The 22,926-nt window shown below is 42.4% G+C and overlaps 2 protein-coding genes across 2 annotated transcripts in view; both read right to left on the bottom strand.

The window, feature by feature from the left end:
• Positions 1-12,952, bottom strand: part of LOC118316941 (probable phospholipid-transporting ATPase IIA) — a 31,593-nt gene extending 18,641 nt beyond the window's left edge. The window contains exons 1-12 of the mRNA XM_035645242.2: positions 12,772-12,952; positions 9,957-10,101; positions 7,252-7,365; positions 6,999-7,107; positions 5,917-5,975; positions 4,877-4,928; positions 3,690-3,784; positions 1,626-1,706; positions 1,158-1,233; positions 615-691; positions 278-438; positions 39-181 (exon numbers count right to left, since the gene is read on the bottom strand). Of these exons, the coding sequence (XP_035501135.1) occupies positions 39-181; positions 278-438; positions 615-691; positions 1,158-1,233; positions 1,626-1,706; positions 3,690-3,784; positions 4,877-4,928; positions 5,917-5,975; positions 6,999-7,107; positions 7,252-7,365; positions 9,957-10,101; positions 12,772-12,839 (1,180 nt within the window). The 5' untranslated portion in view covers positions 12,840-12,952. The remainder of the gene's footprint in view (positions 1-38; positions 182-277; positions 439-614; positions 692-1,157; positions 1,234-1,625; positions 1,707-3,689; positions 3,785-4,876; positions 4,929-5,916; positions 5,976-6,998; positions 7,108-7,251; positions 7,366-9,956; positions 10,102-12,771) is intronic.
• A 1,934-nt stretch (positions 12,953-14,886) lies between these two features.
• Positions 14,887-22,704, bottom strand: sall4 (spalt-like transcription factor 4). The gene is made up of 4 exons (XM_035646138.2): positions 22,434-22,704; positions 17,340-19,793; positions 16,945-17,249; positions 14,887-16,826 (listed from the first exon to the last, which is right to left on the bottom strand). Exons 1-4 carry the CDS (start codon positions 22,510-22,512, stop codon positions 16,401-16,403), a joined length of 3,264 nt encoding a protein of 1,087 aa, XP_035502031.1. The 5' UTR covers positions 22,513-22,704; the 3' UTR covers positions 14,887-16,400.
• Positions 22,705-22,926: the final 222 nt, after the last annotated feature.

Raw genomic sequence — 22,926 nt, 5'->3', positions numbered from 1 at the left:
TCAGCCACTATCACCTCTCACTTCTCGCGCAGTCTCACCTGTCTTGTCAGTCAGAAGGTAGGAGATGCGTCCAAGCTGCTCAGGTATGGTACTCGCCCTCACCAATGTCCCGGGGATCTTGGAGTCCTTCTTAATCATCCAACTGAAAACCATCTTCCCCATATCCAGATTGACGCGCAAACTGCATCAAACGGACAAAACCCCAAAAAGAGTAAATGAGTGGGTTTTTACACAATGAACACAACAGCACAGATGACTTCCGAAGCTATAATCGCACCTGATGGGCACTATGTTAGAGAAGAGCAGCAGGAAGCGGAAGATCTGGAGGTACCAGCGGCCGGCGAAGTGCTGGAGGGCCACCATGGCCAGTGACACCACCACCAGGGCCCCGAACAGAATCTTGGTCAAACAGTTCACTTCCAGGTCGAACAAACCCACCTATCACGTGCGACAGATACAAACGTTGCATGTCAGACAAAATCTTAAGTCCTAATTAATTAAACATTACGGATACATTTAATGCGTGTATGAACATCTGCCAAAAAATAAATACATCTCTGTGCGAGTAAAAGAGCTAATGTTGGTCTGCGGGCTCCGGGTTCACACCACCGTACCTTGTGCTTTGGGTTGGAGGTGTTCATGACACTGCGCAGCTCCTTTCCTGTGTAAATCACAACCCCCACCACGGTGCCTGATGGGAGAGTGAGAGAGAGAGGGAGAGAGAGAGAGAGAGAAAAAGACGCCTCAGGCCAATATCATAAAAGGAGCAACATTAAACATAACATGTCTAGTCGATGTTTCCCAGACTTATAATGTTGACATGTACAGACTACTTTCAAATGAAGGATGTAATTTGGGATATAGGATACAGATTTCCAACTGCCTAATAGTTAACATATGTTAGCTTGGGGTTTAAGTGGATTTGTCACCTGTGGAAGAAGAGCACTTCCACAGAGCTATTCATAAATGAGCAAAATGTCTGAATGCCTTATCAATTTTTCCTCTGTGCATGTGTTTGCTTAGAGGAGTCATCACATTAACAGCTGTGATGGACAAGACACTCCAGACCAGCTCTGTAAGCTCAGAGCGAAGGATTAATAATGGTTACTGTACTTCCTGGGTATTATTGGCTTCATTCCTGCCAGGCAGATATTTACCGGAGGCAACCACGGTGCTGGCCCACAGGGTGTTCTCAATGCTGAGACTTTCGTTGACTGGGGGGTCTCCATCTTCCTGTAACAGTTGACATATAAAGCAGATACACAAAATGAAGAGGAAACTCTTATTCAATTTTTTTTTTTAAATAGATTTGACATGTGTGGATGATTTTTTCGTCTTGATGAGTGGTGTGTTTTATTCCTTAAGAATCTGTATTATCATCTTACGTGATTAAGGGAGAAAACTTGTATAATATCCATCATGCACAAGCTTAGAAAGTCGGAACGTTCAGTTTTATTGATTTTGTTGATTTTGTATTTGTTTTCATGCCCTCTCTAAAGAAAGCAATATTTCAACTGAGCAAAATTGTCGTCACATCTTTACGTAGTTGTCATCAGGTAAAATTAAAAGGGGTGCACGTGTGAAAGAGGAATATGGTTCAGCTGAATAGCAGTGTAAAGACTCACCCTGGTAAAAGTTCCAATGAAGTTATGGATGTCGATATTTGGCTCTTCAGCATACACGTATGACCTAATTTGGAGAAGGTCCTGTAAAAAATCAGCAATTTGGTTTAGGATCAGTGACAAAGGAAAAAGTCACAGGGATGATTAGAAACAATTGAGAAGACTACAGAAGAGACACATGTTCATCAAGCATGAAAAAAATTCTCGGAAAATAAATTACTACCAGCTACCAGCTTCATATTATCATGTACACTTTGTGTAGCAGCACTGTTTGCCTTATGGTTTTGCATTTTACATCGAGGTCTTTTGCCCAAGGCTATGATAGGTAGTGCTTTGGGTTGGAGCACTACCTAAGACACATCCCCAAAAAAAAATTTCCCTAGACTTGTTTGACAAATATGGCTGGAGACTTTATTTTTTACCATCATGTGAATCCTGAGTAAAGTGCCAGCCACTTTCAGCCCTGAATCCATTGCTTCTCTCCTACCTTCTGTGCTCCTCACGCATAAAAGTATTATGATACAGCTGAATTGCCAATAAAGTTTTCATCTACACGTTTGACTGTTGCAAGACAGAAAAGTGACTGACACCCATTGAAACTGTCAATTCCAAGCTGCTGCTCTCCACTGCTACAAAAACTGATCTTTTTAACCACGATATCTTCTGAAATTAAAGACAACGGCTGTGCTGTGATTTCCCTTATGTTATAAATGATAACTCAGAGAGGAACTTCTATGTGACGAAATATCTTTCTCATTTTGGAGATCGTTTTAAAACAAAAACATAGTAGTGTGGGCGTATTCTTAGACCCATACGACAACTAACAATTACTAGTACTATCAATTAAATTGCGGATTATTATCTTGATTAACCAATTTTTTAATAAAATGCACAGAAATGAAAGAAAATTTTCCATCACAACTTCACAAAGCCCAAATTAACATCTAACAAAGTGTTCAAAACAAAGATATTCAATTTACTACCACGGTCGACTATCAAACCGAGTAAATATTGATATACGATAGGTAAGAATATATGTGGGGGTTTTTGGCACCTTCACTAGAAACTGACTTAAACTAATGTGAATGAATGTGAGCTTCATCTCTTCAGCTTGGGGCTTTTGATTAATTATGGTTTACTTATTATGATTCATTCACTTATTTTATTGCTTCCATGTTGTAAATTTCATTGTTTTACTTACTGTCTGTTGTTTTTGGTATTATAATACATGTTTTTATTGACTTTTTTTCTTTCATTTTATTAAATCTTTTGTTTTTGTCTTTTAAAATTTACTTCATGGTTTTTCGTTGTCAGCATTTTCATTTGATTTGTTAAATTTTTTGGCTCATCAGTCAATTGCGAAGCACTTGTATGAGAGGCGCTTTACAAATAAATTTTGATTGATTGATTGATTGTTTGATTGATTGAAATATTGATTATCAAGATAGTTAGTCAATTTTCTGTTGATGGACTGATTCATCAATGTAAGATTCTGCTCTAAACCAAAACATCAGTTTGCTAGTAACAGCCTATTATTACATTTTAAAAAACAGCCATTCCACCTCTGATAAGACGTACCTTTCTTTCTGAGACGAGCTACATAACAACGTTTGTTAAATCTAAGAGTTTCAAAATCATTTTCTTTATTCATTTAGTTGGTGAATAATTATAAATTACATTTTCCAAAACTCCTCCCTCACTAAATTGTCAATTGTATAAGAGTCAGTAAAGAGTTGTGTCAGTGCAGAATAAGATTTTGATAAAAGATAATTAAATAAATAAATTGAACAGCATCAGTTTTCTGACTCAACATGAATGTTTGCCTTTAAAAACCAAAAACCGGTCAAACACTGAAGGACTTTTCTACCAGTGCAGGTCTGAGGTGAAACCTTTGACCTCAGACATTCTCTGATGCACAGGTCATCCTTCTCTCTGTCCTTACGAGACCTGCGTTTCTTAGACCAGTCGTCACTTGCAATTACTCCTGAATTCGTGAGTTTTTTATTGCACAGCAGCAACAGCAATTTCGCCCTCAGATCCCTCTTCATCTCCTGTTTTATGACTCACGGCAGCGGTCGGCAGTCTCTGCGTGCAGGCCACTGGGAGGCGTAGTTTCCAGTCCGTCTCTCCGTCCAGTTGGTCAGTCCGCAGGAAACAGGAGCCTGGAACCGAGAGATGCCATTAATGCCAGATGGAAACAAACACTTGCCCCTAGAGGGCAGCAGCAGACATGTTTTTAGTTAAACAAGGAACCTCATCATCTTTGCAGATGATGAGATTGCCAGTACACGTTTATATTTCAGATTTGAACTGTTTCTGATTATATTTGTCCTGATGCACATTCATTTTTTTAATGAATACATGAAAAGGAGGCAATAAAACGCATGTGAAGAGCAACATCTGAGGGAGTTATGCTGCGTAATACTTCTGGGATCAAGCTGTTGATAGAAGTGGAGGAATCCACTGAAGCCCATCCCCCCCACGGCCTGCATGCGTCATCCTGCCCCCGACTCCCGGCTCCTGGCCTAGGCTCTTCATAATTGACCTAATGGCCTCCACATGGAAGAGAGATAACCGAGCCCTATTTCCAGTAAAACAAAAGCTGTTGTTTTTCTTCCCCCAACAGGAAGATGCAACACAAACATGCGTGTAGCTTCTCTTACAGCGTCACATTTGGTTGTCGGGGGGGCGGAAAATCAAAACACCATCTCCATGCAATGGGATTTTTGGAAGTACTGGTACCTTCGGATGTGCTTATTTTGAATTGACTTTTGTATTTTGAATATTTGCAAATAGACAAAGTGACGCAATTCAGCACGTTGGTGTTATCACTTACAAATCTCGTTCCTAATCCATATTTGATTATTCAGACGAGACAGCCTCCTCTCTTGTCTCCTGTTTTTTCTCTTTGCATTTGATCTTTGGGTGTGGCCCACATTTTCGTTTTCATTAATTTCCTTCTCATTTGAAAGACAAAAATTTGTCATAGAGGAAGACGAAAAGAGAAGAATGTTTTGTCAACAGTGTCCAATCTCCACCATTACACGGAGGAGCGATTCTCCGCCATGCCACACTTTTGAGTGATTGTTTAGTACTGGACCCAATTACAATTTAGACATTGTAGGACTTCCTGTCCTGGCTCAGGGCTAATCCCTGCACCTCAGCGCCTTTTTAAACAAGTCATTTCCCCAGCCAGGCAGCCGGGCAGCAAGTCTGTTTTTTGAGATCTGGATGAATGACCAGCAGATGTTTACCATTTCTTTCAGAGGTCCTTAAAAAGATCATGTCAGCAGGAACTCGCTGGTTCTACAAAGAAAGGCAGAAAGAAAAACATGACTTCAACATCAGTTCCTGATCCTGCTCCCTCCTCCGCTCTTACACTCTAGCGAAGTTAAGAAGTTAATTTTTTTTTTGCTTTTTATGTGCCACATTAGCGACAGCCAGTCGGTCAAAATAATAATCCCTGCAGCACTAATCATCCTGTCGTGGCCCGAACAGGACCCTGACCAGGATTTACACTCTGCCTGACCTGGTCCCCTCCACCGCACTATAGGCAAAGTCCCCAAAACCGTTCATGGATTATTGCTAAGTGGTTCGATTGTCTAATAAAGATGTATTATGACTCCTTCAAATGCGGGTTAATTTAAAAATTCCAAGGGTTTTTTATTTTGTCAGCTACTGGTTTCACCTCTGTGGAGGTGTCTCCCTGAATTGTGGCCCACATAACTCAGAATCACTCAGTCATATTAGTGAAATGTGTAGGACAACATGTGTGACCTTTCCTTCAGCTGCGTTGAAATGAGTGATTCAGAGAGCAGCCCTCGTTTGGAAACTGAAGCCCGGGCTCACTTCTCGTATTTCATGTACAAAGACCTCAGAGAATCAACTCTGCCCAGGGGGACAAAAAAAGCATGACAACAGATTCATCCTAAAAAGCTCAAACTAACTTTTATATTTTGCACAACTACAAAGTAAAAAACGTTAATAAAAAGAGAAATTATATCAATAAATAGTACTTAATTGAATTTGTGTCCACGGTCTAATTAAAGGCGTTTAAGGTTCATGTCTGCTTGTGTACGCATTGAAGTTGACAGGCTGAAGCTCAGCATTGATCACAAGATTACAAAATCTTTACTAACTCCTTTCCCCTCAAGTCACCACTGGAGCACAGGAGATTAACAGCCCCCTCATTATTTGCTCTCGTATAAATGGTAACTTGACAGTCCTAAAAAAAAGAAAAAAGAAAAAAAGGCAAAACTATTCACAGATGTGGATGAAACAATCTTCAACAAACCTTTTCCACGATTATGAGATCTCCCACTTGAATACCGCTGCTTTTCACCTTCACTGTGCCTAAAACACAGAAAAGGAAAGTTTGTGTATATGGATTAAATATGTTTAAAATGTTTATTAGTCATCAATAAACATGGACCATCCATTCAAACAGACATTTAAAGCATTGGGATTGAATTCTTCTTCTCCTGGCATCTAGAGCTGCAACAGTTAATCGATTAGATAGCGATTACTAAATTAATCGCCAACTATTTTGATAATCAATTCATCGGTTCAAGTAGTTTTTATGAAAAAAGGTCAAAATTCACAGATTTCAGCTTCTTAAATGTGAATATTTTCTGGTCAACGGTCGTGTCAGCTCAGTGAGTAATTTTCCATGCAGATTTGCAGGAATGTTCAGGGAGGTGAGCTCTTTTCTCTCATTCCATTTGGAATGAACGGGCAAAATTGTTTGGGAGAGATCACCGACCCTTGACCTTTTTCCGTGACCTCGGGGGGCTTTGCATATGCAAGACATTAAAGCACATTAATATTGCTATGCATTTAGGGTTTGTGGGACTACGACACAACAGTGCCCTGCTCCATTACTGCAATAAAGCCTTACTCAATTATTTCCAATATAAAGATCGACAAAGAAAAATCTAAACAGCTTTAGGTGACAGCTTTCTGGAACAAGCTGTGGCATGAAGCTAAAAAAGATAAGATGAAGAGATGAGAAGCTTTGACTTCTTCACCATACAGTTTCTATAAAACCTTAAAATATGCACTGGGGCCACGATCATGGCGGCAACCGGTCATTGTGTTTATGGGTAAAACAAGCTGCCACATCAAAGGGACAAAGTGATGGAAACCACAAGAGGTCCCCTGCGTTTTATTGCTGGTAGCACTTTATACCGAGGCCTCTTATGTACACTTTTACATCTCTGCTATGAATTACCTTCCATTTCCCCTAGCCCCAATAAGTTTTATTGGGACCAACCTCCTACAGTTAATAAACATCTATGCTGAAAAATAAGAAACACGGCTCGGATATCAACAGAGACAAAAACACAACCGACGCTGCCCGTGGCTGCTAATCCTTACCTCTTGTTGAGAGCTTGCTGTAGATCTGAGAGTTCACTTCTTTGTCTCGAAGATAGCATCTTATTTCTTCCACTGCCTCTCTTACGACGGTGATAATCAAAACGAGACCCTGGCGAGCGACAACATTTAAAAAAAAGTGATGTAACGTTATGTACTTGAGGGCTGTGCCAAGTTAATATTTCCCTCCAAAAAATTTAAATGATGCACTGAATACAATTTCAAGTACAGAAAATGCAATTGACTGGCAACATACCAACGGGATCCAGTAGGTGTAGAGATCCCCTAAGCGTAGCTCGTCGATAAACTGAGAGCAGGCCAGGAGCAAAAAGTACAGGTTGAAAAAGTACTTGTACTCATTGTAAAGCACCTGTGAAGAGAAAGTACACAGTGAAAATATTACTTCATATGACTTCATCTGAAATGTACTGCGAGATATCGTTTTGTAAAGCCTGATGACATGATTATGACAGAAAATGTATCAGTTTGACCAGTTTAATAATACATTCATCATTTTTAACACGATGATGACAATGATGACATTTTTTGAACTAAACACATTTAAATGATGGACCGAATAAACAAAAGGCAAATTAATCAATAATGAAAATAATATTTAGTTGCAGGCCTATTTGTTATTAGAGACCAACGGATATATCGGTTTGCAGATAATATCAACCGAGTATCAGTATCAGTGCGTATGTTTTTCAAAATTAAATATTTTATTGTACAGAATAAACAATGCATTTATGTTAACATTTTACGTAAAAAATGTATTTTGTTTATTTTCTTATTTCAAGTTCTATATATTTGGTTATATTTGTGTTTTCTTTTTATGTTTATAGTTATTTTTTTAATTAAGTTTATGGTTAAACTAAAATATAAAGCGTTTATTACATTTCTGTCACAAGGTTTGATAGCGACATCTTAGGAAAGGAGATTACCACATCTTCTAGCGAGTAAGAACTTCTTCACATGAACCTAAGTAAATAAAAAGCACAACAATTTCCAATGCAAATGTCTTTTGCTTTCTAAACAAATTTGAGCTCCTTTCAATGTCGGCCTTGGTACACAAAATGTAAGCTCTTGAGACAACCGAATGTCTGGGGAAACAAATGCATATGTAAATCAGGCCGGTGAAAAAAAAAAGTCGAAAACACGCGGCTTATTAACGGCCGTCCACGAAAGACATCCCTAGCACATGTGTCACATCTGTCCACACTCTTCTGAGAATCCGAATGTGAACGTGAAGATAAGGGCGCTGTGACATTTGTGGAGCGCCTCCTGATACCATCTACCATCTTCATTTGAACATGAGGCATTTCCTTATCTTTAAAATGTCTATTGATCTTCTCATGATCTCAGAAAAAGAGAGAGTTTCATTTACAAAAATAAGCTCAGTCGGGCCTGTAGCTTCTTACGGCTGAGTAAACTGTACCTGTCACAAAATGTCCTCGGGCATTCGTAGGTCTAATCAGCAGGGATGCGCATTGATTACATTTTATTGATACCAATCGTGTCTATTCTTTAGGAACAATTCCTGACCCCCCCCAAAAAAAATAGGCCAACAGGTTTTCAGCTTCAACACAGCTGTTTTATTATCTCTAAGTTTGATCACAGGCTGTAGCCCGAGAGCAAACTGTGGTAACAGTCGATCTGTCATCCTCTGAAAGTTTTCTTAAATCGGAGAAAAATCGACGAAGTCTGCCCAGTAATGTTATTGTACCGTAGGATTATTTACCCTCGGTAACAGACATGCTGCTCAGACACGACAACTAATCCTGCCGTCTTGTCGTCTTTCTTCGTCAAATAAAGACCCTCTGTGGGCGGTTTCTTCCTGTCTCTGCCACGACTCCTTCTTGTTCCACGTTACCCACAGTGTAGACACGAGAGTTGTGTCTAGTGAGTGATGTCTAAGTGATAATCTCGGAGGCACACGATTCCAGTCAATCTCAAAGTCATTTGAGATTAGGCAGATTATAAGCAGTAGAGCACCGTTTTTTTTATTAAAGTGAAGAGACTAGAGGCGGCACCTAATGTTGAGGTGTCATATTCCAATAAACCGAAGAGCCCTGGCATCACCCTCCCCTACCAAGCGTGTAGGAGAACCAACGGCGGCCTACCGGTACGGTAAAAACACAAATGTCCCTGTCAAGAGCCAGAGGTCTATTATGGGTCACTGTAGAAACATGGAGGAGCAACATGGTGGTCTCCATGGAAGAGGACCTGCTCTTCACGTAGATATAAAGGACTCTTGGTGTTGGGTGACTTAATTCATTTGGGTCCCTTTTCACTTTTGAACTGCTGATCAGATGAAAAACACAACTTGCAGACATTACATCGGCTCAAGGAATTAAGGATTAAGGAGAATTAAAGAAAAAGAAAATTTATTAGATGTAGCCTTAATCTGATCCTGAATCTGATTCATTAAAATGAGTCTAACATTAGAGATGCAACAGTTAATCGATTTAATGGATTAGTAATCGATTAATACATTAATCGACACCTATCGGTTCAAGTAGTTTTTATGGGGGAGAAAAATTCCAAATTCTCTGATTTCAGCTTCTAAGAAGTGAATTTTTTCTGGTTTCTTTGCACCTCTATGACAGTGAACTAAATATCTTTGGTGTGTGGACAAAACAAAACATCATCTTCTGGAAACACAATTTTCACATTTTATGGACCAAACAACTAATAGTTGTTCAACAGATTAATCGAATATGAAGAAGATTTGTTGGTTGCAGCGCTTATCTAACATTACAATGAGAGTCAAAGTCCCAACCATCCACATTACAAGCATTAACGCGGAGCACAAAATAAAGAAAGATGATCAGATTCCTGATTTTATAAATTTTCTGAACATGTTTCCAAGAACAAGATACCAGTGGAATCAGAGCCAGACTCAAGGAGGTGGGGTTGAAGAGAGGGAAGGTGGAGGAGTGACCTTTGGCTAACACTAACCATAGGCAGGAAGGTGAAGAAGTTGTACTTCTGGTTGTTAATGACATTCCTGGGGTACCTCTGCTCCCTCTTCTCTGGGTGGCCGAGCCACACCGTGCGGGGACGGAAGTCCCCCATGCCACAGCATCTCGACCACGGGCAGCACCTGAGAGGAACAGGAAGGGAAGTAAAGGAATTGCACAGACAGGTTTTTTTTCAAAACACCATTTGGTTGAATAGCAGGCACGCTGAGAAACTGACTCATAACCCTGGTTCGTATTGTGCCAAGCTGCTTGACATGGCTGCTCGGTTACTAATGAATTTTGTGTCACGTTTCCTTGTTAATGTTTTGCTTATCGCAGCTACAAGCAGACCAGGCTGAGTTAAAGTCTCACGGAATAAATATTAACTCCATCGGAAAAAAGGAGAGCCCGACCGATGCAGATTCTTGGGAGCTGATGCCGATATCGATACTTGGGATAGTACATTTACAGCAACTGATGTATTAATTGGCAATGATTCTTAGTCTTTATCAAACCCTTATGACAAAGAAATTAAAACTTGTTTTACTGTTTAATCGTAAACTTTACGATAAAAAACTATGAATAAAACGAAACCTTCGATAACTTGAATTGAGAAAATAAATATTGTTTACTGTACAATGTGAAGATGCACATGTTTCCTGCATTGTTTATTCAGTAAAACAAAGGTTTCCATAGAGGCACATATTGGAAAACATCACGTGGGAATGGCTCATATCGGCCGATATCATTGGCAAATCACTTTATCGGTCGGGCTCTGGAAAAAGTGGGGGCAACTCCCTTCACTCCACCAAAACAAAACATTCCTCATCAATGAACCAACCAATGGCCTCGTGGTTATCCACCGACTATGGCGGTTATGAAACGCTGAATGGAACTAAATAAAGGCGTGCCACATACACGGCCCATTTCAGCTGCTGACAAAGTGGTGTTATTTACGGGCAGCGAGGAGCCAATATTTGTTTGGAGAGTTTTCCAATGTCGCAATATTTCAACGTCTGCCTGACAACTATTCCTACTGTAGGTGATTTTCAGAGACCACTGTGCGATGAACATGAGGTTCCTCTCCCCGTCTCTATGCTAGAGCGGAGAGTCCTGCCTGCGTAGCTCATATTCAGGACGACACCAAACATCTCTTGAATTCTGACCTACATATTAAGAGATATTTTTATTAGAGAAGGAATTACAGAACAGAACAGCGGTGCAGCCATTGTTGTGAGCTCACTGATGCTTCAAGAAGTAGTGTGTAGTGTCAGGGCTGTCCGTTTGTACCTCCACCCCCAGCAACATGGCGGACTCCGCGGAAGAGGCCCCATTGTTGATGACGTAGTTGTACGGTGCTAATTCTAAGGGAACTTTCACATCTACCTTGTTTGGTCCGGACCTTCAGAGCTTTTCAGTTCAGTCCGAACCAAAATAACAGGCGGCGAAACGTTCCCAGGACCACGGTCCTGACCAACGGGATCAAAATTGAGTCCGACCAACCGAGGCGGTTCTCGGTCTGGATCAAACCGAACAACGGCTTTGTTTTGGTTTGCGGTGTGAAAACACCTCTTGCATAGTTCGGACTAGCACGCCAGTTGCAGGACGTCGAGACGGCGTTAAAAAAACAAACAGAAGAAGAAGAAGAAGCGGAAGGGAGGCAAGGAGACAAAATATTTAATCGCAATTTTTACGCAGGATTGCTTGCAGTGCTCGACGTCCGGCCTAGGGTTGAGTACCGCGCCTGAAGCTGCTGATGCTGCTGGGAAAGACCACAATCGTATTACAGTCGCAATTAAATGAATGAAATCCTCTCCATTCAAACGCGCCGCCTGCAAAACCAATCGACGTCAGGACTAGGTTGACGCAGCACGGGCGTAGGCGAGTACGACACCGGGCGTACTTGTGCGCGTGTCATCCGAGTGACGTGGAGCTAAGGTAACCAGGTGAATGGATCAGATGATTGCACATGAACGAAAACATGATTATCAATTATTCTACATTCCACTTCAGCCAGGCGATGACGACACAGGACGTACTTGTGCGCGTGTCATCCGAGTGACGTGGAGCTAAGGTAACCAGGTGATTGGATCAGATGATTACACATGAATGAAAACATGATTATCAATTATTCTATATTCCACTTCAGCCAATAGACCCCCCCCCCCCCCCCTCCCCCGCCCCCTCCTCCTTGCTCTTACAAGGCAGCTTGGCCGTTCATTCATATGCTGCAACTGCAATGCTGCTAAATAACACTGTGTATAGCAAACGTGCTAGTAGTGCTGCATTATAACAGCTGAGTCGTCGGCAGGGTGCGTTCATCACGGGAGGCGACATTTGGCTGCACTCCAGCACGTTCGTGCTCGTCCTCCATCATCACTTCCGAGGGGGCCTGCGGCTCCTTCGCATGTATTTATACACAACGCAAAGTATTATAAACATGTAGCATGTACCCGTTCAGAGTCGGGGCCTGCGCGTCGGCCGCGACCCGAGCTCCAGTCGGGAGCAAATATTGACCCGATCGCGGCGCGTCAGATGCACTTGCTCCGACCGGAACAAGGATGTGCGCCTGTAGCCTCTAAGCTAGCTTTGTGTTCTACCGCCACACATGAATGGGACACGTCGTTATCATTACAATCATTGTTGTCATGAGCACGCATATTCATATTCATTCCCCAAACAAAACGGCTGCACGCGAACCGCGCGACCGCGCGTTTGCTAGTCGCCGTCGACGGGCGGCGGCGGCGGCGGCGGCGGCAGTCGACAACAAGGCTCCGTGTTGGTTCATTCCGTGACAACGGGGCTCGTCTCACCCATGTCGGTGTTTGCCGTCGTGTCTCTTCGGTCGTCTCACGGGCTGTAGGGGGATGTTGTCCGCCATTTCCTGCGGCCCCCTCGGTCGACGGCGTGGGAAGCGCTGTGGCGGCGGCGGCGGCGGCGCGGCAGCGGTTCTGGGCGGAGGCTCGTTGCCCAGCTGTCACTGGGTTAGCATGTTAGCATGTTAGCATGTTAGCACAGACCCGGGGGGGGGGGGGGGGTGTGACACCGAGCTTTAACCGTGTCCCACGTCACATCTGTATAATATCTTAAATTCAGTCTCCAGTGTTTGCTGAAGGACTGGCTGGCTCTTTATTTTCATACTGCTCGGGGGATTTTTTAAAAAAAAATTTTTCCCAGCAGGAAGTTATATTTTCCATCAACTACTCCTCCTTACATGAAAATTGACAGCAGATTATAATAGTTCGTGTTTACGTAGGGATGATTATTTATGTAACACAACCCTGAAACAGCCTTTATATATGTATATATACACACATATATTTACACATATATACCCATATATACATATATATGTTTATTCACACGCAGACATATATACACACACACACACATAAATACATACACATAAATATATATATATATATATACACACACACACACACACACACACACACACACACACACACACATATATATATATATATATATATATATATATATATACACACGCACACACACGTGTTTAACCCTTGTATTATGTCCAGTTTTTGGACCCATTGGTATTGTGCAGGTCAAACTGACCCAGAGCATTATTTGGGTTTCAAAAGCAATACAGGAATTTTAAAAAATGATATACAAAATCCTTAACAATATTTATTTCAATTCCCAACAATGGGGATAACATGTGTGATTAATGTTTGAAAATAATTTCAGCTGGATCACATTTAACAATGTAAGTGTGTGTCACAAAGTTTTTAATAAGTTATAATTTGTGAAAAGTCCGCTATAATAAAGACCTGGGTGGCATAAATCATGCTTAAGTAGAACTGAAACAATTTTGTCATCAATGTGTATTATTTTTGAACTGATAGTCAATTCATTTTCACCTTTATCTTATATAAAATAAGATAAAGTCATGAAGTAATTACATTGGCCATGAAGACCATTCAATCTGGCCATTCTTGGACATATGTGTGCTGTGGGGCTCAGCTTCAAATTTACTTCTGAAAACATCCTCCTCTTCCACTGCATTATGTAATCCATAACATTCCACTCGCTCTCATCAAATATTATCTCCAATTCCCTCTGAGAAGTGAATCCTTTGCTAAATATGTTGCTCATATTGAGGATTGTAGTGGAGGTGATCTGTACACTGTGATGTTGAGTTATTTATCTGTTTTGTACCTCCCCTGATGTTCAGATGTAAGAACAGTGCGAAAAAATTATAAATATTCAGAACGTTGTGCAGATTCCAACACTACTGAGGGTAAAGAGTGCGGCAAAGTAGGACCAGATAGCTTCTCGGTGCTTGGATTGTAACAATGTTGCAGGTGTACTTGCAGGTGTGAGGTGTGTGTTTGTCTGTCTCAGTGTGTATGCAGGTAAAATTTATTTTTGTTTCATGTTAAGCTTTTAAAAAACAGATGCACACATGCCACTGTGTCAAGAACAATAATTAAAGTCCATATCTAGCAGAGGCACAGCAGTGTGTGGGTGTAATGCTGACATTATTTATACAAGCTCACATAATTGTATATTTTGATTATGTTTTGACTGTTGTCCATGACTGAATCAAATCAAATAGTCCAATTCAACACCACCCTAGAATCAAATTTGTACCATTGAGCCGAATCAAAACAAATAACTTAAAGTAGCTTCACTATATAATTGACCAAAAACTAATTGTCAACAGACATGATAGGAGAGCATGCAAATGTTTTTTTGTTAAGGATGCAAAATGAAGAGGGATTACTGGCTACTGACAGGCGAAAAAGTAACACGCATTTGACTTGATGTCACTTGGAGGTTAACTGATTACAATGAGGGATTTTATGTGCATTAAAACCGGCCATTTTTTTCCTCGAGCATCAGCTTGCAATGCATTTCGTAAGAACGTTGTCCGTGCTGAAGGAATGATAATTAAGGTATTGAAAAAGGTCACCCTGATTTTATTTTTCAAAATCAGAAAACATTTAAGGTGAAGGAAACATTGGAAAAACAAAAACATTTACATTGTAAACATGCCAAATTGGCTCAACATTACTTGAATTGTAGAGACAACCTGAAAGCAGTTCTGACATGTTTGCTAAAGAAAGGCACAATTTGGCAAATGCATATCAATAAAGGAATGTACAGCAGGGGCCTACAGAGTACTGACCATTCTGGGTTGTGTAAAGTGTCCAGTGATACATTCATTACTGTTCAACTCAGCAGGCTGAGAATGAAAAATCTTATTGTATGCTCATGAATGTATCCGAAAATATACAGAGCATTGCATTGAGAGCAGGGGGCATGGAGGACAACTAAAATCTAAACGAGGTAGAACTTACCCCCTAAACTCAAAGCATTTTGTGTATCATAAATAAATTAACGATGCTACAAGTTGACAGGTCTGACAGGTTATCTAAATGGTTGTTTCAAACTAAACCCGACAGGAAGGAAAAGTTGACAAAATTGTTGATTTGCCTTTTCCCCCCTCCCGTTTAGGCATCACAATAAAGCAGTGAAACTGAAACGCAACTATAAAAAGGAAATCTAACTAAAACCTGAATAAAGTGCAGGCATGACAACATTGAGCATATGACAGCCTTTAGAGCTCAGCCAACTCAATCTGACTCTGCAGATATAAAAGTGGAATATGTAAGGTCGAACATTGAAAATGTGAAATACATGCCATGCTACACTGTACTACACTAATTAATCAGTCCAACAGAGCCTTCATACCCTAACGGTGCAGTGAAAGACAACAGCAACAAGAACAGCTCAGATAAGGTACTTGGCAAAAAGTTAGTCATTAACTAATGTATCTTCACACCTACGCAATAAAGATGAACACTTATTTTACCATCTGCATTGTCCAAAATTGATGACTGAACTGTTGTGACTTGCTTTAATAGACAAGACACAGTAATAATATGTAACTCTAATCCAAAGCCCCTTCAAAATGAGACATGACGACATTTACCACTACAAAAAATGCACAATGTCATAAAACCTATGGCACACAATAGGAGGGAAAGTAGTCATTAGACACATACGGTTAACTACAACATCATTTCTGAACACAGACATTGTGTAATGCCCTGAAACTTTTCCTATTAAAGTCAAAAATCCTTCAGTATCAAGAAGACAGTCTGAATTAAAGCAGTTTCAAGTAAGTTATACATTCAAACTTCTGGATAGACAGCAAATGGAAAAAAAAAAAAATACCCGCATATATATTTGTATGAAATAAAATACAACTACAGTAGTTATACCAAGTTCAACTAAGAGTAACACTTGAATCGTCCACATCAGAAGAAAGAGTTGCAATGAACTTACTGGAAAATCTAAGCAGAATTTTACAAGCTTTTCTCTGAATATTGATTGTACCTCATTGAGAAAAAGGGGAGACATTCAAAAACTGAGTTCAGGTAATAAACTGGCAGGTGGCTAGAAAAGCCTAATTGACAGCGATTTTACCCTCCTCCATGAAATGTGGGAACTGTGATTTTGGCACGCTGTCAGAGCTGTTTTCGGCCACCGAGGCCGGCAAGCCAGAGTGCGACCCATCCATCTTCATGAGGCCTCCAGTGGATCCGATTAGCGGCCCACCAGCAGGGCTCCCTGGGTGTGGGATACCACCACCCTGGATGACAGAAATTTCATTGGTCTTCATGGTCAGGCCACCAGTGAAGGCAGCAGCATACTGGTTCCACAGAGATGGGTCAAAGTTCATCGGGGGAGCACCCAGTTCTTTGGGAGCCTGAATCATTTCGGGCAACATCTTGGCCTCTGCGCTCATCGCCATCAATGCCATGGGATTATCCAGAGACAGGCGCTGACCGCGGCGTGATGAGTTGTTCCACATGTGAGTGCCAATATGCACCTGAAAAACAAGACTCCCAGTCAATGACAATTCCATCAGAACACTGGCTGCATTATTTCAAAGTACACACCTCTACTGAAAACGGCCTATTCAGCACTTGGTGACAGTGGTAACTTACCTTTAGATTTCCCTTAGTGGTGAAAGCCCTGCCACAGATGTTGCAGGCAAAAGGCTTCTCCCCTGTGTGAGTGCGCTCATGGATCTGCAAGGCGCTGGCCGATGAGAAGTTCTTGCCACAGGCGTGACACATGTGCTGCTTGGTCGATCGCCGAGGTGCGCTGGAGATGGACGAGGGCATGGATGTTCCCTGAGGCATGTGGGAGCTGAACAAACCATGAGGGCCCAAAGGATTTTCTGAAGGAATCTTCATCTCTAAACTGGCCAGACTTGATGGTAGTCTCATGAAAGACATGTTACTATGAACTGTTGACACAAAAAGTGGGAAATTAGATCAAATCATTCAGTGTGACAGCTTACTCAATCAACCTTATTCTGAAGCCAATAAAAACTCACCATAGTCTCCATTTGTGAATGGCATGCCAGGTTCTTCTTTAATGGCTTTGGGGGTAAAGTTGCTGGACGCTGTGAGGTCGAGGGCCCCACTTGACTCAGTGCCCTCCTGAGTGCCAACATCAGAATCTGGATTTGGCCCATTGAAGGTAAACTCATTAGCAGGGGACTCTGGAGACTTGCTACTATTCATGTTGCTGTTTAATGGGGAGAATGAATGAAAAGACATGGCCGAGTCAGAAATAGCAGGACTGCGGCCATTCTGATATTCCTGCTCTCGGGGAGCTGATGGGGATTCTTTGGACGTGCCCTCGCTCTCTGAAGCAGTGCTACTCTGTCGTTTCAGTGCAAGAGCAGAGGTGAGATTCTTCAAAACATCCAGGCTGGAAAACGGAACGGGGGCCACATGCTTCTGTGGTTGTTCCTCGGGGGCAGATGGGAGGGAGTCAAAGCTGTCGTTTGGCTTCTGGGAGTTCAGCTCTGGCTCACACTCCTCCATGCTTGCTTCAAAACCATTAGTGTCCGTGGGATTCTCCTCTGTTGGAGTTTGCTCTATTGGCTCTGCTGCTTCAAACTGGTTTTCTGGCATCGGGGTGTTGGGAATCTGCCCACCCATGTGCATTCGAATGTGCTGCTGCAGAACCACAGCATTGGTGAACTTCTTCTGGCAGATGGGACACGAGTGCTGCATCTTAAGAGGGGTGTTAGCCCTGTGCACTCCATAATGGGCCTTGAGGTTACCCTTGGTGGAGAATGCTCGGCCACAGATTTTGCACTTGTAAGGCCTCTCGCCGGTGTGTGTGCGGTAATGCATCTTGAGTGAGCTCTGGCAGCTGAGCACCCTATGGCATATTACACACTCATTAGGGTCATTGGTGCGCTTTTCCAGACCATCCACCATTTGCTGAAGTTTTGCTGTTCCAGAGCTTTGTTCTCCTGGAATACCATTACCATTCATATGGTGCAGTGCTCCAAACAGTTCTTTAGCATCCTTTTGATTCTGATCCAATCCTGTCTCTTGGCTAAATACGTCAGAGGAAACAGACGGAGAGCCATCACTTGTTGATGGGGAGGGCCTCTGTGAAAATGGGTCCCCTCCAAAGCTGTCAAAGGTCGTCTTGAATGCTGGTATAGGAGATGGGTGGAACCCAGCAGCAGGATGGCCTATTATAGGCTTAGTTTCAGTCATGTTTGACTCATCCATGGGTATAGACATGCCAAACGGGATTCCGCTGCTGGTGGGAATATTGTCAAGGTGCTCTGGCACAGGATGAGGGTTCATGCCAATATTTGGATACTTGTCTTTGTGCCGCTGGAAATGCACTTTAAGGTTTCCTTTGGTTGTGAAGCGGTTTCCACAGATGTTGCACTTGAAGGGCCTCTCGCCGGTGTGTGAACGCAAGTGGATCTGGAGAGCACTGTCATTGCCGAAGGTCTTTCCGCAGTACTTGCACTTGTGCTTATATAACGAGTCACCATTCTTTGATTCTGGTGGGAGGCTCTGCATCTTTGACTTCACTTTTTTGGAGGACTCGATCCCTGGTTGGATACCGTTTAAGGTGCTAGGGAAACCCATGACACTCTGCGACTGGGGGGGCAGCAGCGCTGGTAAACGGCTGGCCAGATCTGGAATGCCCTTCAAAATGTCTGTTTTAGAAGTCGCTGAACCCAGTCCTCCAGGTAGAGAGGTAGGGATGACAGTTGGTAGAGGTAGTTTACCTTGCTTCATCGTCTCCATAGAGAGGCTCTGGCTGCCGGTCCTTTTTCCTATCAGAGCTGCTGCAGCAGACAGCTGTTGGGAGAGATGGGCACCAAGGGCTTTCAGAGGGTCCATTGCTGCCCCGACTGATGACTGCAGACCCTGTGGAGTCATCATAGCCACTTGGATTCGAATCTGTTCCGTGAGCTGGATTTGCTGTAGCTGCTGTTGCTGGAGGCATACCAACTGTTCCAGGATCATTGGAATGGTCTGTATGGCCTCCTGTGATGAGGTCAGAGATTCATTACTCGAAGAATGTTGGGAGACAGCAACTTTAGTGTCTGCCATGGTTTCAAGAGTGACATTTGAATCTTGCATTTTGGGTGAGGGGTGGAAAGTCATCTCAGGGCTAGCGGACATCCCTGCATGATCATGTTGTCCTGAGTCATCTGCATTCATGCTGCTCTCCTCCTCGGTTCTTTCCAGGTGGTCTGCATTAACATTTGATAGGGAGTGACTACTGGACTGGCTATCATCGTGGTCACTGGTGAGGCCTTGAGGAGAACCGTGTGAATATTCCCCAGTGCCATCTTTCATGATGACCACCTGTTGACGTTTAGTGCAATTTTTCTCATGCTCAAGAAATTCTGCTTCATCGAAGAATTCAGCGCAACACTTGTTGCAGACCCTGGTCTCGTCCAGTCTGAACCGCTTCACTTCCTTTCCAGTCTCCTCTGCTTGATCGTCGCAAGGAATCCCTGAAACGAGAGGATAACAGAATTGAAATGAACACACTTCATAAAGTTAAATACATTTGACAAAAAAAAAAAGATGAATCAAAAGTAATATACCAACTTTTGAGTGTATAAATCTGTGTGACTATGTCAAGATGAGTAAATTGTGGTAATAAAATGCTCCAATCGCAGCCCTAATAAATCCAGTACAGCAAACCTTGTAATGTATATTATAATATAATTCAAATGTATAAATATCCATTAAACTTTTTTTGTCCTTTTGAAATTGATTAATTTGATTCAATGATACATTTGACGCTACAGTACTTTGCTGTACTGGATTAGATAATCTTGTTTTAAAATATCCCTTCTGCACTGGGGCTGTTTTAAGACTTTGAATTTGCCACAGGGCCAGCAGAGGGCATTCATCTACCTTTGGCATCACCCAGAACACTGTCCAGAAAGACAAAGAGCCCCTGGGCATTGAATTACTGTCTGAAATGAGCCCCCCAACCACTTGCTAGAATATGAGATCTGTTTCCAACACCACATGTGGAGCCAAATACTTGTTTCTGATCCCAAACTATAAGAAAAAACAACACTAAAGGGTGTGTTCCTCAACGAGCAAATGATACCTACAAACTTTTACACTGAATTTGACGTCCCAATTTTAAAGAAGATACAAGACCAACTTTATTTGTGCAAACATGGGGGATAAAAAGAAAAGGGGGTACTATAATGTTGATTACCTTAAAGTAGATTCACAGCCCGTGAAAAGCTGATAAGTGCCGCAAGTGTGGATTTTAATTTGTCTGCTAACCAAGAGGCCATTTCACAACTGGGTGTATTGTTAAATGCTAATGCCCAAGAGAAAAGGGGGTCGACCACCTGTTTGCATTTGCCCAAGGAAACTGCTGGGACTTGTTAATTGCTCACCAGGAGGCACTGAAGCGGTGTCACAAACAAAACAAAGCAACAACAAAAAAAAAAAAAATCAAAAAAAAAAAGTTTCAAACTGCAGCACATTTTGATCCGGGGCGGAAACAGACGTCAGGCCACGTCCCGGCCACCCGCATTTGCGCCACTGGAATACGACGCAGCAGCTCTTATCTTTGTTTGTTTATTTTAAAGAGTCAACTTCGACTGGCACGGGACAAACAAAAGGGAGTGCAACAAGATAATCATGTAACAATGTACTATCAATAAAAAAAAAAACACAAAAAAAAACTAAAAACACAACTTGTTGATTGAATAACGAGGCGACGCTCTCCGCCACCCGGCGCGTGACACGAGGTCACACCAAGACATCCATGCGCACTTCAAAATAAATAAATGAATACATACAAGTATTAGATATAAAAGACACCGTGGATTTGCCAAATCAAAAAACACCCACAAAGTAGATCCCCCTAATTATAAGAGGTGGGCTCCCATCTACAACAACGCTGGGACTTGCATATGGCAACAACCAAATCGCACCCCCCACCCAGTCTCCACCAAAAAAAAAAAGAAAAAAAAGAAAAAGGGCCAGGGCTCCATCCCCCACCTCTCCACATATGTACGAAAGGAAACAGTCATGCATTAAACTGGGGGATTTATTGCCTTTCAGGTCAGCTCACTCCAGTGTCACATTTCATACTGGGTTTTTTTTTTTTTGGGGGGGGGGGGTGCACCTTTGTGTAAGAAAATAAATAAATAAAAATCAACTTTGGTGCAAACAAATCACTAATATCAAAAAAATATATAGATAACACAAACTTGAATGGAAAAGTATTCTGAGTCAAAAGTGGACATTTTATATCATTAGAACCCCCCCCCCCTGTGATGATGCCTGATGGAAACTCAGCCACTGCTATTTGGCACCAATTAAAAGTGATGCGTCATGACAAACGAGGTCGGGGAGGAATATTCCGAATGGAATAGAGGGAGAGAAGGAAAAAGACAAAAAAGGGATTCGAATGTAAGAAATTGCTGGTCAGCCAATGAAATCAATGTTAACAAACCGATCAAAATTCATCCCCCCCCCCCAAAAAAACAACCCCAGATATAATCAATATTGACACACGAGTCAATGAATGTGAGGGGGGAAAAAAAGTTCAAAGAGATTCACCGTCTTTAATTTAAAGTCCCGAAAGTGCGACACACAAAAAAAAACTAAACTTCCACACGGAGTCGAGTGTCGGATTGATGAAGGTCTTTCAGTCGAACACATTCAAACAGAATTGGAAAAAAAAGTTAGAAAAGGATGCGACTCGGTGAGTAGAGCTCACACACACACACTCTCACACACACACACACACACAGTGTTGGAACTGGTGAAGTGACTGTCGACGCACCTGTAGGTATCATTATTATTATTATTATTATTATTATTATTTTTTAAATTAATAATTATTTGCCAAGTTTGGCTCGTGGTCAATTCGCAGAGGAGGCGACGGGTCGAAGTGCGACAGGAGCCGAACACAAGTGGCCGAAAGAGTCCGTGCCCCAAACTTTCACAGGTAGAAAAAAGAAAAGAAAAAAAAGTGTCGCTAGGTAGAAACATGGCGCGGCTGCTCACACGCCGACTTTCTGATTCTTTCTCTGTTTCCCCCCCCCCCCCCCGACGTGTGTGTGAGTGAGTGACCGACCGTGTGTGTGTGTGTGTGTGTGTGTGAAACTTACCGGTCTCCAGCGAGCCGGGCTCGTCGGAGTGGATGTGCTGCGGTTTGGCTTGCTTGCGCCGCGACATGGTTGCGACCATCGGGGGCCGAAAGAGTCACAAAACCAAATAAATGCCTCCCGTGTCCGTCGCCGGCGAAATTCTTGCGCTTTGTGGGGGGAGAAGGAGAAAAAAATCTGTCCCCCCTCGAGTGGAAACGCGCATGTCGACGTAATTATTATTATCAATAATGCATTGCGATTTATCACGGCGCCCCGACAGCTGATTGGCTCCGGTCCAAGTGCTCTCACATTATTCAAATGCGGCTCAACCCGTTGATGAGCGGCAGGGGCGGGGCGGGGGCGGGGGCGTGGTCGGCCGGGGGCGGGGCCGGCAGGAGCCACGCCAGTGGCCGGACCGCGGGGGTGGAGGCAGGGTTAATAACACCCCAACTCATCGCTCCTTTTCCTGGATGTGTGCCACGCATCTCCACCGGCGACGTCCGCGAGCCAGTGA

Source organism: Scophthalmus maximus, chromosome 3, assembly GCF_022379125.1.
Source record: "Scophthalmus maximus strain ysfricsl-2021 chromosome 3, ASM2237912v1, whole genome shotgun sequence".
NCBI classification, from domain to species: domain Eukaryota; kingdom Metazoa; phylum Chordata; class Actinopteri; order Pleuronectiformes; family Scophthalmidae; genus Scophthalmus; species Scophthalmus maximus.
This window is presented reverse-complemented; position numbering and strand designations above follow the sequence as displayed.